This window comes from Lepeophtheirus salmonis, chromosome 4 (assembly GCF_016086655.4).
Source record: "Lepeophtheirus salmonis chromosome 4, UVic_Lsal_1.4, whole genome shotgun sequence".
Taxonomy (NCBI): Eukaryota; Metazoa; Arthropoda; class Copepoda; order Siphonostomatoida; family Caligidae; genus Lepeophtheirus; species Lepeophtheirus salmonis.
In genome coordinates, this window is record NC_052134.2 from 7,833,870 (window position 1) to 7,859,480 (window position 25,611).

The 25,611-nt window shown below is 30.6% G+C and overlaps 2 protein-coding genes across 11 annotated transcripts in view; one reads left to right on the forward strand and one right to left on the reverse strand.

Annotated features, from left to right (window-relative positions):
- Nucleotides 1-2,459: 2,459 nt before the first annotated feature.
- LOC121116534 (kin of IRRE-like protein 3) overlaps nucleotides 2,460-25,611 on the reverse strand; it is a 308,756-nt gene continuing 285,604 nt past the window's right edge. For all 9 annotated transcript variants that reach the window (XM_071887590.1, XM_071887596.1, XM_071887592.1 and 6 more), the window contains 2 exons: nucleotides 20,783-21,017; nucleotides 2,460-2,815 (listed from right to left, as the gene is read on the reverse strand). In XM_071887590.1, the coding sequence (XP_071743691.1) occupies nucleotides 2,658-2,815; nucleotides 20,783-21,017 (393 nt within the window). In that variant the 3' untranslated portion in view covers nucleotides 2,460-2,657. The remainder of the gene's footprint in view (nucleotides 2,816-20,782; nucleotides 21,018-25,611) is intronic.
- Nucleotides 9,027-10,583, forward strand: LOC121116535 (AP-1 complex subunit sigma-1A). Of its 2 annotated transcripts, XM_040710795.2 has the most exons (4): nucleotides 9,027-9,177; nucleotides 9,481-9,713; nucleotides 9,770-9,819; nucleotides 9,898-10,583. In XM_040710795.2, the coding sequence occupies exons 2-4, from the start codon at nucleotides 9,482-9,484 to the stop codon at nucleotides 10,102-10,104; spliced, it is 489 nt and encodes a 162-aa protein (XP_040566729.1). In that variant the 5' UTR covers nucleotides 9,027-9,177; nucleotide 9,481; the 3' UTR covers nucleotides 10,105-10,583. The 2 variants fall into 2 exon arrangements, with proteins under 2 accessions (XP_040566729.1, XP_040566728.1); XM_040710794.2 differs by lacking the exon at nucleotides 9,027-9,177 and having other exon boundaries at nucleotides 9,214-9,713.

Sequence of the window (25,611 nt, forward strand, 5' to 3'; positions counted from 1 at the left end):
ATAAGGTTCTGTAATTTTGGGACTTAAACGTGATTAAAAATGAAGTTATATTGTGTTTAAATAAGTATCCATAAAAGAGAGAAAAATCTCTGACAATTTTATAGAAAACAACTTATAATTTTGTGAAATTGATCTTCAATGTTATTTTTTAGGTCATGAACTAGGTACAAATACATTTTGGGTTTTTGTAATCGGAGTTTAATTTGACAAAATATGGAGTTCTATTTATTTATATACTTTTTTTTAATGTAAAAACCAGAATATATATACGAAATTGTCTCTTATAACGTCTTCAAATGAATCATCTAGCTCATTCGCCAAATGGGCTGTAAATTGCTCTTAAAAATATATATTTGTAGTCAAAAAGTATCGAAGTATTGAGACCCATTTTGGGTAACAGAACCAGTGAGAAAAAATTGGTATTGTGACAACACGTACTGTTTGATTTTATAACCGAATTTCTTATTAGAAACTTAGTAATAATAGATAATAATTAAGTTTGAAAGTGGATTTGACTTAAAGGGAATCATTGTTTTATAAGTCAATTTAGTTTAAATGATGATAAAAATATCATTTTCTTATTTATAAAAAGCTGACTAAGTATTTGTAATCTAAAGATAAATTTAGATTTGAGTAAAAAATGTGTTTACATTTTTTACGTTGCACAATAGCCTTTTCTATCGAATTATTGTAGGCCATATAATACCGATTGATTTATTTTACAACATCAGCAAAAAAAAGAAGAAGATAATTTCAAATAATGCAATAAAAAATAGTTGTAAACATCTAATTGAAATAAATACAATCTTTGATTTTAATCAAAAAAAGTTTTATCTTTTTTGCAAACCAAAATTTGCTTCTATATACAACTTATATCATTAACTTAATTGTAAAAGAAAAATATATTTACACGATAAAATAAATAAATGCAATCAAATTGAAGAAAGTTGCAAAAATACATTTTAATCTGATTCTTAAGCCTTGGTCAAATTTTGCAAAAGCCTTCTTTCGTATTTATGTCTGTACATATTGTTCACTCTTTGGAAATAGATACGGTTAAAAGTTATAAGCCTATTCATTTTAAGTTGGGATTTATGGGTGTCAAATTTTTTAAGTTTCACTCTAAATACTATAATTATATCCTAATCAGAATCAAAAACTGTCCTTAGAACACTCTTTTCTTAATGATACCATCATCTATATCAGTCTGTGACGTCATTCTACATCAATCTCCACTAATTTTAGAAGAATAAAAAAATACTCTAAATAGACATAAATTATGAAAAATAGCAAACTATTCTGGTGCTTGAAAGATTCTTAATGTCTTACTAAAGTAATTCTATTGATAAACTGAGGTAATTTAAAGTCATATTGTAGAACATTTTGTCTTTAAAATTTTGAGTGTTTACCTAGGTACCATATTAGAGACATGACATGACGTGGTATGGAATCAATTTTACAATCCTAGTTTTAGCAGAGAACTCCCCTCTCCCTTCCCCGCATGATGCCAGATGTGACGTTACTTTTTCTTCGTGACGTATGAAATTTATCTTCCCTTTCCAAAATTCATCACGTCAATTCGATTAAAAAGGGGGGAATTCATGAATGTTGCTTAATTAGATATAAAATTATTCATTGCCCTTAGTTAACAATCAACACAATTAAAAAAAATATCAGGAGTTTTTACTAAATTAATCGTCTAATTTTAATAAAAATTAAAGCCCAATAAAAAATAAATAATTATTGATTAACATAATTACTTTGGGCATCAATAACAGAAACGGTAGCATGTCTTAATGACGGTTTCTTTTGACATATTCCGGAATTATGCCCGTATCTTAGACATCAACTCAAATTTTATGTTGCAGGAGGATCTGTCGGTATTTCACTCAACAGTGCCCTATACAAAGTCCATGGAGTTGAGGTCCAGTGAGCTTGGAGGGCATACACTTGGTCTAACAAAGTTAAACAAATTCTGATATCCAAGTCAATGTTTTCTTTGTAAGTTGCCATTAAAATTACCTCCAGACACTTCCAGTTCCTTTCTTATTCTACAAACTGAGAACTTGTCCATGGTGAAGAAGTTTGTCATCTTAAGATTGTCTCGTTCTGCGGGATTGCACAAAGGATACTCTGTCTCTTCCAAGATTCTTGAATGAATATTTAGCTGATTAATACTATTTTTACTTAACTAACAACAAACACTTATGGTTTACTGAAAAAAGAACAAAGAACACACACCTGCGCAGCTATCACAAGTGTTAACAGTTTTGTTGCCAAACAACGGCTGCACACTGTATATATCTCACATATACTATTTGGGTTAATCAACCATGTACATTTTTAGGGAAATGTCAAAAGGGCGACAATTAAAGACCGGTCCGAATACTAGACTGTACCAAATAGATACTGATTGACAAAAATACCGCTAACAACATGGAATAAAAGATACAACAGGGTTCATACGTAAAATTTATTTGCATTTTTACTACGCATACATAAATAGAAATAAAAATCGGAAAAATAACATATGAGTAGAATTAAAAAATACAAGATTTCAATAAATTAGTAGTACAATTGAATAGCTATTTATATATATATTAATAGACTTATAAATGTTATGTACATATATACTATGACGCACAGAATTGTGCTTATCACTGAAGTCTTTGTAAGCAAGGGGAATTGTGTTTGGAAGAGACCCATATCATGAGGAGTGCTCCTATTAAAATTTGAAAATGATGTTTGGATGGATAAATACAGCAATGTGAGGATTGTGATGAAGTAGTGTGAATGGCTGCTGGCTGAGAATCGTCTGAAATGAACAAATAGGAAATTATTGATATTATGTAATATAAATAAACAATTTCAGTGACATTACATTTTTTCAAAAGAAAATTAAAAAATCTATATTTATTCACACAGAATTATTTTTTTTGGGAAAAAGTTTGTAAAATTAAATTTTTTGAAAAAAATTTGGAAAATTTAATTTAAAATATTAGATGAATGGTAAAAAAAAAAATCAAAATCTATAGGTAAAAAAACTAAATTAATTTTGTTCGAAAAAAAATTCCAAAAAATAATTTTTTTACGAAAAAAATTTCAAAAAATTAAATTTTCTGAATTTTTTTCAGAAATCCACATGTATACACAAAATAATGTTCACTATTCAAATTTATAGAAAACAAATCTCATAAAAAGCAAAAGTTCCTTAATTTGGGGCTACAGCCCTCCCCTATGGACGCCCAAAATTAAGTTTTTTTTAGACCAACTTCGAGCACTTTTTTCATTATTTCTATTAGTAGAATTGCTATTAAATAAAACAATCTTTGAGTGAACGTCTTAAGAAATTAAAAGAATAAAAGCTCTTATGTATTATTTTGATAATATAAAATAAATAGATGAACCAAAAAAAAAAACATTACATGATTATTTGAGTTCAATTTAACCGTATAAACTCTGTTCAATGATGAATGATAATTAAAAAATGAAATAAAGAATATCCTATCAATATATTCGAATATGCAGGACTATTATTCTTAAGATGGCAATTTACCTTTTAGGTATTTAATCCTCAGTAATATAGAGTGTGGACCCAAACCTTGCAGTATATTTAATTACAATTTTGTACCTGCTATTTTTTTAATGACAAGGTTTAATTATGCAACCAAACGATAGGTTAAAGAAAAGTAAAAAAGTTTGGTTTTTATTCTATGCGTGCAATCTCCCTGCGCCGGTACCGTGAAGGCTCTAGAGACTGGTGTCATCTCCATCCTGCCTACGACATCTATAGGTCCATTATAGTCGAGATAGCTTCTGCTGCCACAATATGACGGACTTCTGGGTTACCTAGTTGTAACCCTCCTCCACCCTTTACTTAAACCCCTTAGACTTTGCAGTTTAGGGCGTCTTAAAGAAAATAATGTCTGTTTTACCTTTCATCCAAATTTGATATGGATCTGAGCCGCCATCTTGACAGCGTCGTACGCCATTGACACATCCAGAACCGTCAAGAACTGCCAATTTGTTCACTGGCGTGTATAAGCTGTTATTGATTGTAAGGGAGGACTTATCACAAATTGTTTTGAACTGCCTTTTATTTACTCAATAAAAATATGGATGTATATAGTCATATTACTATGATAAGTTTTTAAGTCTAAATAATCTGATATTAAGATTGTGAATGGTTCTAGTGCAAATACCCATAGAGAAAATCCACCTCGTACAAAATCCTACTGATGAACCAAAACACAGCCAACTACATTCAGATCATTCTTTGGCATTCACAGCGAATGAAAATGACTGATTTTATATTATAAAGTTTGAATTTCTATGTACGGATTTAATTTAAAACCAATTTATTGATCAAACCGTAGAAATATGATTATATTTAATACATAATATATTCAAATGATAACTGGATATATCCTTCTCCTAATATTTACGCCCCTGTTGTAGATGGAAACTATTATTCCGGTTAAGAGTTTCTAATCGTAAAAAATATCATTGAAAAGTATTTAAATAGGGCAGAGGATCTTAAAATGCTGTTAAAAAAAAGTCCGGTTATGATTACCCAAATTAAACCCATCGCATGATAGCACCCATTATCGCCATCCACATAAGTGGAGGTTTTTGTATTGATATAATTTTGCCAATTTTTAAATATGAAAATGAAGTAAAAAATCGTTTTTTGTATCTTATAATTTAAAGGAAGTAAATATTTTTCGTAAATTACAACAATAAAAACTCAGAAGCTAAATTTTAGTTTGTTTAATTTTTTAATGGAAAAAGTTCAAATTAGTAAAACTTATTAAATTTCATACAATTAATTAAAGAATCCTATTTATTTTGATCAAATGTACTCAAATTTTAGATATGGACTTATATAATTGAACATATAATAACTACTAATAGACTTTCCATATAGCAAAAGTCGTATTTATATGTTTTAAATGTAAAAAAAAAAATTCAAGATAAATAAGTACATATTTTAAGAGGGTTAAAAAACAAAAGATAAATACATATTTTAATTTTTCATATTACTATATAGCTAACAGGCAAAATAAAATATAAGATAAAGTAGGGCATGATTTTTCCTCCAGGTAAAAATTAAGGTCAACTAAAAAAACAAACAAAAAAACCAAATCCATAAATAAGTACAATATAAAATTAATTAAAGGTAAATTAATTATAATATATTTTTATTTTTGAAAAGTACTTTATTAATCTAAAGTTATCTAAACTTCATTTATTTATGAATAGTTTCAGCAAGAATGGGCAAATTTTGGTATACTATATTGAACTTTTGTTGCAAGTACCATCAAATTAGAGTCTAGGTCAAAGATCGTAGGATAATTTAATTTTTAAACCACCCTTATGCATATTTGACTTCCCAATGTTATTTTAATCTTAATGTATTTTTGGAAAGTTCCTTGTGCTTTTAGTTTGAAAAAAGACAAATCAATTTTTGGGTCAAAATTTCTCCATTTAATTGTTCGTTCAATTTTTAGCTATATAGTAGATTTTTTGTGAGAGTTTTTTAAGCTATTGTCTACATAGAAATTTTTTTAGAGCTAAATAAATTGGTCAACGTATTATTTCTGATGCTCAATTGAAAATTTCAAGGATATCTGTCAAATAAAAGAGTTATTTTGAGCAAAATACAAATGTTTTCATATTTCATTATTCTTTAATCGATTATAAAAATTCAAAATCGTGTTACAACTTTAGTTAAAACTGTATAGTTTTTAATTTGATTTATAAAAAAAACTAAATAAGGCTTAAAGTCCATAAAGTTCAGTTGCCAGCATAAGTTGTTTTGAACAAAATTTGTTAACAGATTATAAAAATTCAAAATCATCTTCAACTCTAACTGGATAATTCTAATTTTATAAAAAGAAATAACTCATTGGGTTGCGGACAAACAAGGAACCCTAAACATTCTATATTTTGTCTCGGGACATTTCGACTTCAGCCATTTTGCCTTAAAGGCATTTCAGCTTAATATATAAATAAATGAGGTATATATGTCGTTATTGTTTATTTTTGTCGAAATTGATGTTCGCTTTGAATGTTCTAAACCAAAATATTTATTACTATAACATGCATTAAATGTTTGTTTTCTTTTGAAATAGTGATGAAATTAAGCTTAGCACAATAATAATTAATAACTAACTAGTGATTAGCACTTCTTCCATTCAAATCGTTGTCCTGCTGGTTTTTTTTCTTATTATATTAATTTCATTACCTACTTTGCCTTTCGTTTGAATTCAAACATAGCATTGAAATTTAGGTGCATGATTCCACAATCTTCAAACAGAATACAGCAATTTAATTAATTTCATAGTAATACAAATTACATATTAGAATTATAAAATCCAAAGGATCAACTATTAAAAAAATAAATAACATAAACGACTTTTAAATCTTATTTATTTAAATATTAAGACGGAATATCTTTAAGGCAAAATGTTCTGATGCAAAATTACATAGCGTCCTTGTAAGGACGGATCTTGGAGTTTTGAACTCAGGGGTTGTGCATTAATTATTTTACTACATAAAAGTGGTAAAATCTGTCTGTGTGGACAGGGAGGGGCATTATGGGAGTTACTTAAAATCTGAGGGGGACATCCCCTTTTCATCTACCCTTTAACAGCGGCAATGTATATTTATATTATTGAGTACATTCAAAGGATTATTAAATACATCAGATATATTCCATAGCACAAGTTGATAATTTTGTAAGAAAAAAAAAGGAGTAAGCAGTGAAGGCGGGAGTGAGAAATATGGTACTACTGAGTCAATACCCTTGTTAATATCAGCTGCTTATTGTATGATTTTTGTAGGAGAAAATGAATGATTGCTCAATGAGGAGAACCTATTTAAAATAGTATAAGTAGGGAGAAAATATTATAATTATATTTAAACACTTATATTGTTATTTTATTATGCATTATTAAAACAATTGTCACCAAAAATAGGCGAGAATGCTTACTCCAGGGGGAGGAGTTAACGCCACGAGGATCTATTTAATATAGAACAAAAAAAAAAAAGGAAAAGTACATGCAACAACCGTTTTTCCTTTTCTAATTTATAAACCTAGTTTGTTCATTACAAAAATGTCAACTATATCCATAAAATTATAGACACATGTAATAATCACGCATGCTGCTTAGCTTTTTTTCCTTTGTTTACTCTCTTGAAAAAAAATGTGATTGACTCTTTCTTCATTTTTTAAATATCTTTTGTTTTATTCTCATTTACAACTTTGGAGAGTATATGTATTGCATACTCTACATCGAAACAAATCTTTCATGAAGTTTATTTTAATAAATATTCAATTACGTAGCTGTGTCGAAAAGTTTTTACTATTATTACATAAGTACACATTGATATCTATCTACACAGATATGCATTTCGAGGAGACAAATGAGAGTTGTATCATGATTGCAGCAGTATCTTTGTCTCAAGCATAGAAAATAGTTACTAGTTGGTCCATTGAAATCAGAACACAATAATTAATTGCAATTAATTCATATTTCGATATATTAAAGCATAAACAATTAGTTACAAAACAAAATGAAGTTAAGCTCTCTAGCTGACGTACAAGTCAAAAAATATCGAAAAGGCCAAACTGGACCTAGAGGGGTTAAAGAAAACAGCCCAAGGCAATCCTCTCAAGTCCATGTGGGACCATGCAAGAGATCTCAGAATTTCAAATCATGCTGAGCAGAGAGATATATGTATATATATAAAAAGGGAGATACCACTTTTGATATCAACAATCAACGAATCTCATCTTCTCAGTTGGAAGACTGAATTGAACGAGTCTTTTGAACAATTTTTTTTGGACACTTTTGGCCCCCCTACAGGCCTGATGCCAACACTCTCGACTATACCTTTTCGGTGCATGTCGAGGGGAAGGTCTGTAGTGTCCTTCATCCAAACACCCAGGCCCTCGAATCCCCTGTCCTCCAGCACTGGGACACCATGACTACATCATCAAAGGGTACAGGTGCTTTATTTAGCTACTGCGTTGCCAAAATCGGCCAATTGGGCGATCGAAAGGGAAGAAGGTTGTCTACAGAAGTTATTTCATCAAAGTGATATTCATACTCTCAAAAGACCAAGGAGACAACTTGGGGGAGGGTTAGTTCAGTTAGGTCAGTTCTACCTAAAATGTACAGAAAGATTATACTTAATTTATCCTTTAATCCCAGTCATCCATGCATTTGCAAGATGCCCAGCATTATCTGGTCTTCGATTTGAATATTGATCTTTTTCATTGGAGTGACTACCTTCCCATGTACTCGTTTGCCTACATTCTTTTTGGAATGCCCAAGTGGCAGGAAAAGGCGACCTCAGAAACTAGGACTATCTGCTTTGCTTTAGTTAGCTCTAAAGCATACATAGCTAGCTGCCTCACTTCGGGTGCCGAATAAGCTTTCACTCTCTCAGGAAAATTTTGATTGCATCTGTAGGAAGATACGCAGCCTTTTCCTTAAGGATCCTTCGTTACCAAGATAAATAATGGGATTACGCTGCAGACATTGTTTAATTTTCCCCACAATGTTCGTGTAAGTTCTACTCAAACCTTAAACGTTTAGTAAGAAGATACCTGATTATGAGGATAACCTCATCGAATTGTGGTTATTTTTTGTTTGTCTGTTTTAATTTAATCATTTTATGTACGCATATTTTGTAGTGGTAGACCTTAGTATATCTTTATATAAGTCTGTAATAAACATAAATTGTTAATATTAACGGGTTGGGCTAATTTTAAAGTATAACGTTTATCAATGATTAATTTTATCGTACTCCCTCTTGATGTATTTTATTATTATTTCAATCTTTATATTATTGTTTTAAATTTTTAATAAAAGCCCAATAAAAAAAATAATTACAAATGTATGTACAATACATTTGTAGCTCCGTTGATTCGCGAAAAATGAAACATCACGCATGTGAGACTCATTTATTAACTTTTAGTATACATTTACTCTTCATCTAAGCATATGCCTGTAAATGCAGAGTCCAAGGTTTGCCTGTGACCTTCTTCCTTCTTCGCATACTTACCTTCAATCCATTTCAGACAAGGGATATTTTGATTTTTCCTTCGTTTTCTTCGACGGCCTACACTTTTGCACTTGTTATCTTCCTTTATGATAAATAATTCTGGTAATATAATTTTTACAAAAAATAAAAGAGTGTAGAATATGACTTTACTTCCGATCTATTCGGCCAGGGTAATAGTTGGGAAGAAATAAATATTGTTATATAGCTAGTGTGTTTTTTTTTTGTTTTTTTTTTGACACTGAAAGGCTCGACAACTGTTGTTTGTTCACATAATAAGTAATAACAATGATAGTAGGTTATCTATGATTAAAGTAGGTGAATAAACATATTTTTAAAACAGTGATAAGAAGAACACGAAATACGTTCTACCTACGCAGCCATTCTTTTTCTATTTCTTTCATCCAGAATGATTCATTTGGTCACACTCTTTAGTCGTCAAGGAAAAGTGCGACTCTGCAAATTCTACAATGCTAATTTGGCTAAATCAGAAAAAGACAAAACAAAAATCATCAAGGAAATGATTTCCAATATACTCAGTCGCACTGCTAGCATGAGTTGCTTTATAGAATGGCGGGATCATACCATTGTTTACAAACGCTACGCATCTCTTTACTTTCTTTTTGTGGTTGACAAGTATGGTAAGAGTTAGTTTTCGTTATTATGATCATAATTCATCTAAAAGTGATACTTATAGGTGTGGACAATGAACTAATCATTCTTGAATTAATTCATAGATATGTTGAGGTATGATCGGAAGTTTTTATTTATTTGTAAAAACACGCAACCTACCCATATTTATTTTGTAAATATTTCGTACTTTAGGTACTGGATCAGTACTTTGGAGCAGTTTGCGAATTGGATATTATTTATAACTTTGAAAAGGCTCACTTCCTTCTGGATGAAATGATTATGTCGGGAGAGATCATGGAACCTTCACGGAAGGCTGTGGTCAAATATGTACATTTCTCTGATCAATTTCAGGAAGATGAAATACTCTTTCATGCTGTTTCGGAGACATCTACACTCTGAACAAATATTTACCTACTTTACAGACTTGGGACAATTTGATTACTCCCATTAATTAGTTATGATTATGTTTTCCCTACACCACATCAAGCTTTCCATGGCTGAAGAAAATGAATATTAATCCACATTAAAATGTATATTTTATAGATACAACAATATGTATTATTCATGTACAGCTTGGGATTTGTAGAATTTCATATGTACGTAGCTTGTACAAGTTGCCATTTGTATTTCAACAACTTATTCAGCCATGACAACAGTTACGAACCAAATAAATTTTTTTTTTTTCACTTGTTAATATTATCTATTGTTTAATATCTACATATATAAAAGATCCCATCTAGAATTTTCAAATTTGTTATAAAGGAACACTTATAAATCTATCATTTTAATCATACAAGTTAAAAATATAGTCCCTCTCGGGACAGTCTGCAAATGCACAGGGCTAGTGTTGCCGGAAAACACAATGAAATTTTATAAAATAATCACGACTGAAAACACAATGAAATTTGTAAAATCATCCAGGGTCTGAGCATGGTCTATATAGCAAAAAATGATTCCTCCGAGCAATTTGAATTTTTCTACAAAAATTCGACTTCCTCTTAGTCTGTAAAGTGTGAGATCTTCTCCGGCTTGGACTGAATGTAGGGCACCCTTGTGACTATTTTTGTACATCAAACAGTACCTATAGTTGATTAAACTCAGTCCTTTTTACTCCATCTTGCGCACCTAAATGTTTTTTTAAAATTTTGGTTATGTCCTATTCAAGCCAAAAGGATAAATCAGGTTCAATGTACCATTTTTGAAAGTGGGGAAGACGGCAAGAGCAAAAGTGGATATTTTCAAGTGGATGGACAAATGATAAAATAATGGTGACGTTGAAAAGTTTTAGAGTTCAAATTCCATTATGGTATCGTCGCCACTTTGTAGTGGCAGTAACTATAGTGAAAATAAATCACGAAGTTTTGGTTCCTATATCATAATTTTAAATTCTCAAAAGTGAGGAGGCCATGTCCTCCCTGTTGTGCGGCATCTGGTCACAGATTCAAAATAACATTAATTTACAATTTATCTATAATTAGTAAAGAAAAACAAGGTTCATCATTTTCGAAAAATAAGAAAACTCAAATTGCAAGGGAACAAATTATATTTTGCCTATAGCTGAAAAAATACACAAACAGGACCTGCATAGGTATAAAATGCTTAGTGCTTATACCCCCATTTTTTAAAGCTCATAATTAAATTTATAGTCTGTCTATAAAATGAAACTACAAAAGAATTGAAATTATTTTAATCTTCATAGATATAAATTGAACGTAATGCTCCATAACTTAATAATTAAATTTGAAATCTGAGCACATATTGGCTCAATTTTGTAGTTGAATGTCTAGTAATGATTTTATCAATTTCCTTGGATTATTATTTGTCATAGAATGATTAGCTACAAAGTTTGATGTGCATTAATCGTCTGCAAATTAATGCACATTAGGGTGCATCAAACACCTTGGGGTTTTTGGATTTTGTACATATTTTCTGAAATGTAACACCTGGCATGTGAACGTTTTTGTAAAAAGTGAAAGAAAAATGAGGCGCTCCTGGATGACCACCGATCACTTTTATATATGTAGTCACGGTTCTAACAAATTAATCAATTAACATTTTTTACCCTTCATTAGTGAACTGGGATTTTCAGTACCCCAAATTGATTATACCGCTTCTTCTTCCTAGCTACATTTTAACTCCGGAACTTTTTAGTATTCCTGAAACGCACAGTCAGCATATAAAAAAGTTTTTTGTTTTTTAATAATGACAGTTTTATGATTTATTCGGATATTTTGCAATTTTTAATAAAGTTTTGGTTACTTTCATTAATTTATTCGCTTCTAGGTCGTTCATTAAATTTAAATTTGTGATACACGCTATTTTGTAAAACAAGTTGTTTCATGGACATATTCACCTAACTTTATCAAAATAAGTGAGAAGATATTTGGCGAACAAAATTCCTAAGAAATATTGAGCATTTATTTTATATTCAAATTGTATAGTTTTGGCTCATATTTGGGTTTGATAGTAATTTCGCCCTTTAGTCATAAGAAGAGGTATCTTACATTTATTTTTTGAATACATATGACTATGATCAGAACTATCATTATAATCCATGAGCCACTTTAATTGTTATGGTGACAACATTTACTTTAGTACCTGGTGGTCCATTGAAATGTGAACACTAACTAATTCAATAATTAATGAAGGTTGAGTAATTGAAATTAATTCATATTTCCATATATAAAAAGCATGAACAATTTGTAGCTAAACAAAACATACTTGAGCTCTCTACTTTACGTTTAAGTCAAGAAATGACCCAACAAAGTGATCGACGAGTTTCCTTTCGTGCACTGTAAGCAGTCGGCCAGTTGCAAGACCCTCAAGTCCATGTGTGCCAATGCAAGGGACCTCAGGGTTTCACACCAGACTATCCAGAGAGAAAATATTGAGCCTTGTGACGGTGGAAAGGTCACTTTTGACACAAGTAATAAAAAAAAACCAAAAAAAAAAAAACCCATCTCCTTTCTTGCAAGATTCTTTTGAATAAGTATTTTAAACTCTTTTTTGACAATTTTGGGCCCCACAATAACCCTAATGCCCACCTCTTCGACTACATTTTTTTAGATACATATCTAGGGGTAGGTGTCCGTCATCCAAACACTGATGCCCTCAAAGCCACTATCAGCCAGTATTAGAACGCTATGATAGACGAATACATCTGTAGTGGGTGCCAGGCATCTGCCACCAACTGGAAGCCATCATTCTCGCTTAAGGGGATACATTAATGATTATGAGAGCTCAGGCACAAGTTTATTTAAAGCATTAAGTTTGTTGAAACTCTAATTAAAAAATTATATATTATTGAAGTATAAAATTCAAAGATTTCAGATTTTAATGGACCACTCTGTAATTAATTTCAGCCCTTCTGAATTGATTTTTGATATGTTTGTAAGTCTGTTTTCGGTTTTATAACACACAAAATACAAAAAGGTCCAACGTATTTGTCTTTATAAACGTATAAAATAAGGGAGAATGCCATTTAAGCCATTTTTTGGGTTCTTTGAGGTCATTAAGAGGCTGTTTATGACCGAAATAAATCCTCATTTCCCTTCTCTCTTTCTTTACCTCTGTCCCACCCCCTTCTGTCTCTTTCAACATCCCTCTCTCTTTCTCTTTTCTTCTACCTTCATTCTTTGTTTCTATTCCCTCTATTCAGCCCTGCAATGCGGGTATCCCCTGTTAGTAATTTATAAAGTTGACAAGTGTCTAAGAAATATAATGCCTCTCCTACATCAAAATATTTATTTATATCTGTATCATACATTTGTATTCAAGCCATCGTTTGATTCTTTCATTTGTATATCCTTGGTTTTTATTAGATGATCAGTTTTCATCACCTTCATTAAGAATGATGGATAAATGTATAGAAAACGAGATATCATTCGATTCATATGTTGGTAGTAATGTATTTACTTGAGAAACATATGTGTTTGTATCAAGGATGAAACCTCTTTTGTTGGTACAAACGATGCACGACTAATATCTCTTAAATAGTTAGTCTCTGTTGTAGTATTCCATGCTTTTAGAATAAAATATATGATATATTACAGCCCATTCATTTGACCTAGCCACATGTTTATCATAACCACATGCATTGGTGCTGTAGTCAGTACTAGGGATTCTGTCACGAGATCCGGGGATTCCGTACTTAATTTTTTCATTTCATAAGCTTAATTAATATTAGCAACACGCTACTAAATGATGTCCAACAAAGTAACTAAACATTTTAAAGGATGATTTTACTAGAACAACAATCTTATGTATAAAGCAGGGGTGTGTGTAAAGAACAACTAAGAATTACGATTAGAAAAAAAAAAAAAAAACAGTTGTTGTGTGTGCTCTTTTTTTTTTTTTTTCATTATCTAATATATCGTATTAATATATCCCTTTAAAGGAAGAATTCTTACTTAAATTGGGTGTAAACTGTTTTAAAAACGCATAGTAAAATAAATATATGAATTAAAATAAAATTATAATAGTTTCTCCGGACTAAAGCTTTTTTAAATGTGAAAGGTTCTCCTCTTTATAACAGTATTTTTTTCTCCCTTCAAAATAATATACAGACAGCCAGTGTTAACAAAGGCCTTAATTCAGGAATACCATATGTCTCGCTCGCGTCTTCTCCTCGCGTTCTTAAACAAATCCATCTCTTCTTATACCACGGCGTTACTTCGATAACAGAAAAATGCCCAATGTATTTTGTTATCAGATGTCAATATGTTCGTCTCACGTCATGGATATTTGATTATATTGGCCATCTATGAAGAAATTTTGGTTATCATGTACAAATATAAATATATGTCTCTGCCTTTAATCAAATATAACGAGCAATATTGTAATAAGACCCTATGCCGAATTTTAATAAAATAAAATATTGGTATGATATGTAGGTATTTTTTCTGTTTCTTTTTGGGAAAGGCTGCATCATGAAATAAAAGTGACGTCATAATAGATATATAAGTTCCTATTCTATTTTTATATCCCATACATAAAGAAACATACGGTGTTTCTTTGCCTGAAGGTGAAGGTTGCCTGATCCAATAAAGGTAACGATGTGATACCCGTACATCATATGATGACACGGCACTACCTCTATTTTATCATGCAGCCTTTATCACACACAAAAACACAGAAAGAGAGGCCAAAAATTCAGTTGGTACTTGGCCAATCCTTCCCAACTATTCAATAATTGTTGATAAGTGTTCACAGCTTAGCATGAACTAATTCTAATTCAACCAATCAACCCTCAGAAAAATAAGCAGAGATATTGACAGTTGACCACAAAAACCAACGTATATGTTTGATTTAGTAAAGTAATACCATGATGGAAGTAGGAAATAAGGACTAGGAATCAGCCCCCAAATAGCACTCAATAAAGTGTTCAATTTTGTTAGCAAGGGTAAAGTTTTTGCCCCTGTCTTTTCTTTGGTCACCAAGACTACGGCAAAGGTAACAGATTGTTTTTGTTCAAAATAAAAACAAAGATTATATATTGTGACAGTTAGTGCTCATTAAATTTTGAGAGGTCAAGGGCCAAAGTAAACCAAAACGTTCAAAATGCATAATTGACCATAACTTTGAAACAAATTGAGATACATAGCAACTCAATTTGATTTTGGGGGCCGTTTTGCGCTTTACCATGTACCCATTCTCGTCAGTTATGAGTCAGTAAAGGATTTTTATTTTGCAAACTCTTCCATATTAGCACTAACGTTCTAAAAGTTTTTTTGTAGCAGGAGGGATCGGCTTAAGAAATTTAAAATAGTGTACTATTAGAGATTATAAAGACAATGAGAATTCAGAATATATATAGTTAGGACTACATCCTGACATTTAGAGATATATCCACAGGATCCCGCTTGAAGACAATTTCCCGGAAGACATTCTTGTGAGTACTTACACGTTGTTATTTGCATACATGTAACTCCACAAATACTTATATGATAAAAACAGGTTTTTTTTTGGTTTTTTTCATTCTGTACTCAACATAACTTAATCTATAAAAAAATACAACCAATTTACATATGTACTTTAAAGACGATTATGAGGAGAAAAGGATAGCAAAGTAAGTGTACTCTGGTGAATTTCAAAGTGGAAGAAGGACTGTTATTAGATTTATATTATCACTTGGTTATTTGAATGTGTATAATGTAATTTAACTTCTGCGTAGGATTTCAATTCATTAAGGATAGTTTTAGAGCTCTTTTTCTTCTTAATCAAATTCTTTTTGGATGATGAACAGTTGTAAAGTAAGGGGGAATTGTATTCAAACTATCCCTCTCTCGGCTCTCCTCACTACAGACATTAATAAAATCATCTTTTAGTATTTCCCCCTCTTTCTAGCCAACATGGAACAATATTATATTCCCTCTATCAACATTTTGAAGAGGTATTTATTATTGAAAGGTTCAACAAATTGATGTCTGCTCTCTTTTCTTTTCATTTTTCTCATCTTGAAGATGAACAAAAGAGACTTTTCCTTATTCACTCATCTAATAAAATAAAGAAAGGGAATAGGGGTCGCAGTCTCACATAATTCATTTAAATTGTTCATGGATAGATGGGAAGGGGATGGAGGTGACCCAAATGCTTGCTAGCAATTCTAATAGTTCCTTAAATACACTAAGGGATCTCAAATTATTTCGACGTGAGGTCATCGTTATTATGATGTCATTCAACTAGAATCTCAAGTTTTTAAAGCACTTCTACCAAATGAAGAACAACAGTACATACAAAAAAAATCTTGAGCGGACCATTTTTGCCGACCAAACATTTCGCTGAAGGGCCACAAAATGTATCTAAATACAAATTAAGCACACAAAATGTTAGTGTAGTATGTATATATAAAAAGAAGGACTAGTAATGAAAATCGTGTGTATTTTGGGCATGTTAAAAAATTATAGAAATTAAAAATCGACATTTTAACCCGGGTGATTTAAAGAAGGATTTGGAGGAGAGCAGCTGCAATCAGCTATTGCAAGGGAGTAGGGAGAGAAGGGAGTAAAAAAGGACATTGGTAAGAACTACTCGGATGTCAATCCCCAATTCTACTCTGAGCCCCATCAAGGTAAACTTCACAACAAAACCTCAAGGTTACGCTCTTCTTTTATGAGTACACACGAATGTTCCATCGGGGTTTGAATGTTATTGAACCTAGTAGGAAAGGAAGTTCACTACTCAGGAATTAAATAATAATGACAACTGCTATGAAAAAGAGAATTCATTCTTCAGATTACCAATTCAAAAAAAAAAAGGGTTGCCTAGAAAATACTTTGGATTTACATATCCATGTATGTCTCAAGTTGAATAAAAGGAAAAAAGTTTCCATGTATCTATAATTCCATGCTTGAGATATTTATGAAGAGATTGGGTGGCTCCCATGTAAAACATTGTGATTCTAAATCACCCATTTATACTGTCCTTATTGATGATAGAAGTAACAAAATATGTGTGAGAAATACCATGTGTTGCGTGTGAGCTTTACATAGGGTAGAAAAGTGTGATACTTGAGATCCCTAATGTATAATTTATTGTGTTGAATTATGAAGATTCTCTTGATATATTTTCATATTTATATAAATCTAGTGGGTTTCAAAATTTATAATTATGTTTTTCAAATTTAAACCACATTTTATAAAAAAAGTATTATCCCAATTAAACATTCTTCAAATTGTCAGAGGGCCACATCATTTTTATCATAATACTAGCCGGTTCTATTTTGTAATACCCTATTTGTAATCCCTGGCAGGTTGTATTCAAATGCAATTGGGGAATGATCTGTAAAAGTCAGATTTTGGTTTAAATTCTGCCCTTTATATGTCCAACCAGCTCCAGATAATTGAGTCAAACGCAATAAGTATTGATAGTTTACCTGCTTTCTTACCTTGTAAATTATATTTTTGACAAATTTGCTCTCACTAAATTTTTACAACTTAATTTTTTTACTATATGCAATATTTTTGTGTCTTTTAAAAAACTTGGCTATATAGTTGTTTGCCTCAAAAAAGGTAATCAAGGTGAAGATAATCAAAATTGGGACTTTTTTTTTTGTTAATCTAATTTTTACAGCTTAATTTTTTTACTATATGCAATATTTTTGTGTCTTTTAAAAAACTTGGCTAATAGTTGTTGCCTCAAAAAAGGTAATATGAAAGATAATCAAAATTGGGACTTTTTTTTTTGTTAATCTAAGTAAAACAATGTTTGTAGATATCAGAAGCCACTCATTGGTTGTAATACGAAGTTGAACATACGGATAGGCAAAAAGCCTATCCTTAATTGAAATATTATTAAGGTTCTTTTTGGCATGGCAAAAAATGATTTATCATAGAAATTTATAAAAACTTTTGGCAGAACTGTAACTAACAAAAAAAATTTAATTTTTCTAACAAGAATTAATGTGTAGTATACAAATGATATTAAAACCAAATCACGTTTGTTCTCAAAAATATGTAAAATTTCAATGCTTTAGGGCCGTTGAGCTACCTTTAAATATTCATAGAAATATTAGTTCAAACTTAGTTAATTGTATTTTTTATCAAAAGGAACGCATTGAACCCTCAATTTTTTACTTTTTCACAGAAAGTGTTTGAATTGGCACTCCAATGTATATATGTTAAATAATTAAAAAAAAACGATTTTAATTCTATATTAATTTGTTCGACATATAGGATCACAAATTATGGGTCATGTCAGGTTCATAAAATTTCTTCAAATGATAGTTGAAACATTTAAGTATATCATAAAATTAAACAAAAGAAAATTCTTTAAAAAATGATACTTCATATTATTTCAATCTTCCCTTTCTTTCACAAGTAAAAAAAAAAAAAAATTTAAAAGGCCCTCCATGTCATTAACATACCTATTCATATGCATATTCTATTGACTTATTTACTCATAAAGATTATGTTCACCTGTTTTGGTTGAGAATAAATAATAATAACAATAAAAAGCGGTTATTAGGAACAACTATGTACATCAGCGTTCCAATAAATTCCTTGACCTTGTGATTCCTTTGATGATAAATGCTCATAAAAAACATAACGACATTAACCATAAAAGCTTTTATATTCAATAAAAAAATAATATTAAATGATGGGAAATAAAAAATGCATGGAAAGCAATGCAGGACATTTATCTGAACATATATGTAAATAAATATATATAAGCATACATACACTTCTATGACAAATTTCTAATTGAATAATAAAAGAACGACTCAATGGGTTTTATAAACTGCATCTGCAAAAAACAACTAAGAAAAATCCCATTCCCTTTACAAATGTAACTTAAATAATTTTTCTACTGAGCCCTCATTAGAATTAGAATTGTAGAATATATGATATATATGACATTTTTTTTCTTATTAGTAAACAGGGTTACATACTTAGATTTGTAAAAATATAGTATGCCGTGTTATACTGTATAATAACGTGTTAACACTGAGAATTTGGATAATCTTTTGAAAGGAGAGGAATTTAGTCGACAGAATTAGAAATACTTGGCTTCTCACTCCATTATGAGTAATGATGAGAAATGTAAAAATTAAAATAATATTGACTATCAGACATTTTAAATAAAATTGTAAAGCCGTATTCTGCAATATATTTGTGTTTGAAGTTGTAGAAAATATGACTTGCCGGTATGTAAGGATAAAATAAACCGTAAAATGATATGTTAATCCTGACAAAATTAAATAATGTTTGGGAAAAGTGCAGCTTCGCTGTCGTGACCTTTTATTAGATTAACACCAAGCAGTCAAGGTTAATAGAAGTAAAATGTTATACCTAAACGCATGTACAACTGATGTTTGACTTCCAAAACTCCTTTTAATATTGACGTCAAAGTTTATGAGTGGTTCCATGATTTGTCAAAATCCGTCTTTGTTCCCCAGTAGTCGGCGAAATACATTAATTTGAAAATTCTAGCAATAGTGACGTTATAGACTCTGATTGCTTATGTTTTTTTCCCTACCAAATCTGCCTGACTTGCCCAGCAGTCGGTACGATACATTGAGTTGAAAATTCTAGCAAGCCCGATTAAGTTATCCTTGTATTGCAACCTTGTCTTTCGGTTAACCTTGCAAGTAGTTATGAGAGGATGGAAATAAATAAAAATCCCCTCTTTATTTGTTAATCCTCCATTGTACTCTAATTTCAAAAAAATCCTTACTCCTATAACTCTCTAAAAAGGGGTTGTCCTTCATTAGTAGACACACTTTATACTTAAATGTTCTAACATCAAGAATTAAAGACTAATGAGAATTGATTTGGAAAATAAAAAGCGCTTTTTAGGTTGCCAACTACAAAAAGTATAGTGCAGAGTCTTTTTATACTATTTTCTTAAACGATATTTATTTACTGCAAAGATGTAATCATTATTATGTAATTCTTGAAGAGAGAAACTCGAACACACCGTTACCTTTAACACAAAAATCATTTGGCAGCAGTTAGCCCATTCTTACCAACTATGGAGATATATATAAATGATTGTCACAGCTTAATAAGATCGAAATCTAATTAAATCAATCAACGTTTAAAATCTCGATAAATGATAAATAAGTAGAATAATCGATATTTGGTCACAAAATATAGTTCATCTGTGATATCATAAAGAGCAACATTTTTCGTAGGGAAAATATATCACAATGATCACATGAAAGATACATATCTTTTCTATCTAACAAGTTTATTTTGCTATTTTGTTTTAAAGCTTTAAGTGAGGTTAGACCGTGCTAAGTATAAAGTAATCATTTTGTGCGTGTGCTTGTTCCTGAAAGACGGAGATATGTAAGTTTAATCCCTTGTTTGGCTTACAGTATAATTGATAAACGATATTGTTGTAATAATTCCTGTCTAAGTGAAATGTGTGATTATTGCCTTCATCTAATAGCAGCTTGCAGATGATTTAATAAAACGCTTGATTGTTTTCTTTCGAAATATTCTTCTAATTGTCATGACCAACTTTCGGTTGCTTTTAAAAAAAAATACCAACAGGTCAAAGGATTTGCAATTCTAGCCATTATACAATCATTTATATAAAACTGCAGTTACTAAGAATTGAAACAGAGTCTTACCTTTCAGTACGTGGACAACAATTGTTTTTGAGTCTGAGTTTGATGGAATACATGAGTAGGTTCCGGAGTCTTGACGAGAGTTGACTTTGTCAATCCAGAGAGAAGAGCTTGTGATACCTGGGAATACATTTTTGAGAAAGGTAATGAGGACTTTTCTTCCAGAGGAGGCATTTTGCGAATCAATAGAGCCGGGTTTTATGGGTTCCAAGGGATTTTCGTCCGTGACTTCCACCAACTATGGATTAAAAAGGTAAATAAATAATGTAGTCAATATATAGAGTAACATCCTTTTTCTTACAGACATATACCTATATAGTGATATTCAACAAAAAATGGGATTAAGTTTTAGTATTGATAGCTATTGCACAACAAAATAAATTTTTCCTCTGATTTGATAATATTTGAACCCCATTGATAGATATGTAAAAATTGATGAAATCCCGGCAAGTATAAAAAAAAAATATTTTTTGCCAACCGGTAGAACCTCTGTTCTTTTATTAATTATTCCTTTAAAAAAAAAAAAAAAAAAAAATCTTACGTTATTAGAATGTAAGGAGCAAAACAATAATATTTGCCGCCAGAAATTTTGTCTGGTATAGTTAAAATACAATTTATGACATTTTCTCAGGCGTGGTTTTAACGTTGACATAAATCCCAGCAGTTTCTACATTTCTTTACATCAAGAGAAACTCCTCCGTATTTTTATTTGCATATTAACATATAGCAAATGTCTTGAATGACTTCAGGTGTGTTTTTTATTTGAATTTAAAAATATTTTAATACTAAAGATGTTAACTTATTTTTATTTTGGCCGAATCAAAAATAAATTAATCAATTACTTCCCACACGTTCATATATCTACGTTAAAATTATCTTCATTGAAATTATGAGATAGCTACAAACAGTACTTGAAGCATCCGTTTCTTTGATCGTAACTAAACATGACGACCACCTCAACAATAATTATTATTTCATTTAAGTCTTTTATAGTTTCTAGATCTTTGCATTATGGATCTTTCTAGAGCAAGGTCGAACTTTCTGAGCTTAAAAAGGATTAGGCATACACCTTATTATTGATTTTAATGTTTTAAAATGAGGGATTGACATGTGCCTAATACATGAATTATTTTTGCTACAGTTTTATTTTATAATTATAATTATTTAATTATGTCTAAATTTCGTTCGTACATGTATGTGGGAAATATCTTATTTTTCCTACATACTTTTGCAAACGTTTTCATTTTTGAAGTGTATCTAAAGAAACCTTAACATCAATTAATTAACATCGATGTTGAAATTAATTATACTTAATAATTATAGAAATTAAAATTTAAATCTTCGACAGATTCTTTCACTTTTAGAGAATGTCCCTTCAGAGGTATCTACAAGTGTGTATGTAATTCCATTCAAAGATCCTTATGAACAAACCGAAGAAAATAGGGATAACGAAGAAGCAATTGAAAAGGATCCCAATTGTCTTGGAAAAGGTTTGTTGAATCCCGATACTGAGCTTATACGAAAATGATGTATATCACATTTATTTTTTTCTATTTGTAGACAAATAGAACGAGAAAACCATCATTCAACTGATAGTCAAAAGTAAAAACGAATTAAAAATGTTATGGGAAAACAGTCCCTGTCCAAATATCGCAATCCAAAGTAAGATTCCACCATATAAAAATTCAATATTCTACTGTAACACATTTGTCCAACAACAACTATCCCAATCTTTTCGATCTCCTTTGAAAAGCTTCAATTCTCTTTGAAACCATAAACGGAAAAAATAAGTGGGAACGTCTGAATATATTTGTGTGGATGAATCGATGGTAATGTATTTTCGACCCCAAAGTATGAAAAAATATCCCAAATCAAAGTCAACACAATTTGGGTGTAAGATTTAGACTTTAGCTTCATCTTCCGGTGAGCTTCTACATTGCATTCCTTATGGGGGAGCCAAAACACAATAAAATGGTTTGAATTGGGACAAGGGAGGAATGTTGTTTATGGACGAATTGAAAAAGAATAGATATCCAAGGATTATAAGATGGTCAGTGATTAGTTTTGATCTTCTAGACAACTTGGGGGGAAAAAAAAGTTGAGTGACTAGGTACTGTTAGATCCAATATACTCCATTCAGTTTCAATAGTATCAAAAAAGAATCAATGAATATGAAAAGGAGGGGGGAGTGCACTTATTACAATACTGATAAAGTAATCATTGTTTGAAAGGACAACAGACCAGTTAATATTGCAAACAATTTTATTGAAAAAGATTAACTTAAGAAGGAAAAAGTAAAATAAATCAGCCTTATCTCTGCAAAATTCACATCAACTCTATGGAGGGTTGACCTATTGGATTATTTGGTTTCAAACTATGCAATACGTTTACGAAGAAAAAAAATGGTATTGTTGATTTTATAATTGGTTTTTACATATGCAAATGGTTCAAACATGGCGTGTTTATAGAAATAGTGGTGTAATTTTAAATTCAATGGAGAAAAAAATATTTAAAGAATTTATTTTAGACGAGTATGTATAAAATCCTAGGTAATCAATCATGGTGAAAATTTCCACACTACTATTTGCCAAACTTATATGTACATAAAACATATATTTTTTCTGAAAATTACGATAATGTAGGGGATCTAATTGTCAAAACAAATAAACAAAATGCATAGATGCAAAAAGTCTGACGCAGGTTTTTGTGCTAATTGTTTTGAAAATCCCGTATTCAACACTTGTAAATAATATGTATCAATATATTTTTTATTATATTACTAGAACACAATTCCCTGATAATTATGTGCAAATTATTGGTAGATAATATTATTCCCTTTTGTTAAGTTTTAGGTGTGAGTTAACATCCTCAATAAACATAAATAATTCATGATACAATACATTGAAATACTGAGTGGTCCATTCAAATCTGAACAATTTGAATTTTAAACTTCAACATTGTATAATTGATTAATTAACAATACAATTTTTTTTAAAAATAAGAAAAAATAAACAATGTGTGCGTCTGAGCTCTCTTAATCATTAATGTAGATGCCATTAGCAACAATGATGGCTTCCAGGGGGTGGAGGAAGGCCTGTCACCCTCTGCAGATGGACCCCTCTGTCATGGCGTCCCAGTGCTAGCTGACAGTAACATTTTAGGGATCAATGACGTACATTGCAGACAAAAAGAAATCCAAAGTTTTCAAAATACTTATTGAAAAGAGTCTTACAACGCAGGAGATATTTTCTTTCATTGCTGATGTCAAAAGTGGCCTCTCCACCCTCACAAGTCTCTTTCCACCTACTTTTTTGAATGTTCACTGGACAGTCTGGCGAGAAACTACGAGATGTCTTCCATGGGGCCTCATGGACTTGCAAGGGATTGGTCTAGGCTGTTTTCTTCAACTCCTCTGGATCCAGTTTGCCCTTATTGACAGAACCATTCTTCCTTTCGAACGTTTTGGCTTGCTCACGGCGTAGACAGTGATCCTAGATACGCAAATGGAAAATTTTCGGTCACGTTCAAGTGTCATTTTCTCAACTTTTACGTAAGCTAAAGAACTCAAGTTTGATGTGTTTTATAACTAATTGCTTATGCTTTAATATATCGAAATATGAATGAACTTTAATGACGTAACGTTCAATGATAATTGAACTAGTAAGTGTTCCGATTTCCATTGACACCCCGGTATAGTTGAAATTATATCAAATGCTCATTGCAACTTTTCAATGGTGAGACACATTTAAATAGTATTTTAAATGTAATAATTTTTTGAATGACAAACTATATTTTTTATTTTTTAAAGTAGAAAATCAATGTGATTTGATCTTTTAATATATTTATTGAAACATACAATGGGCCTCATCCATGACTATGAATTAACCATTAGTCAGGTATTGACAACTGATGATTGCATCCTTGATAAACGATATTTAATTATATTAGGATATTCAATACATATATGAGCTAGTACATTATTATTTTGTGGTTAGTTTTTATGTTGTTATGTATAGTAGACATGACATTTGTTCATTTTTATCAATAAACAAATTAATTCGAGCAATACAAAATGTATATTTTATAGAGTATCTCCAAGTATTCAAAGTATCAATCGTGCAAGCCAAATTTCCTTGGAGAAAATTGTGAGTCATTTAAAAAAACTTCAAGCTGGATTATTTATCAATTTCAAAAGGATACCAAATTGCATTTGTTTTTATGTTGAATTCAAAAACGCAAAGATGGATAAAAAAATGTTTTGTTTCTTTGTTAGATATCTGCACAAAAAAGATATCTTCTATGAACTTTTGTATTCTAATATTGTTCTTAAAGTTACATTTTCCTCCTTCAAATTGAGCTAGCTAAAATATATTACAAAATATAAATAATATCTTTAAAAAATATAGTCATATTAAAGAATGAAGGAAAAAACATAGAAATACGTCTTTTATAGTTTCATAATATGAGGTATTTATTGGAAAATCATAGATATACTATAATTTCAAATATATCAGTCGATCTAAGAAAATAAAGTCAAACTAATATCTGCAAGATGGGAATTTTTTGAAAAAAAAAGAAGAAAAGAAAACAAATGCGTAAAGCACGTAACCACTTAGACAAAAAATGATGTTACATTATCAACCTCGGTACTTTTATTGTATCACGCACCCTTTCATCCAAAAAGAAACAAAAAAAGAAAAGAACCTAAATCATCTGTTAGTTAGCCAAATATGTCGATCATACCAACTGCTGTATATCTCTGATGTAATCCCAGACTATTCGTGTCCACAATTCTTAAAATGAATTACATATATTTATATATATGTTTCAGG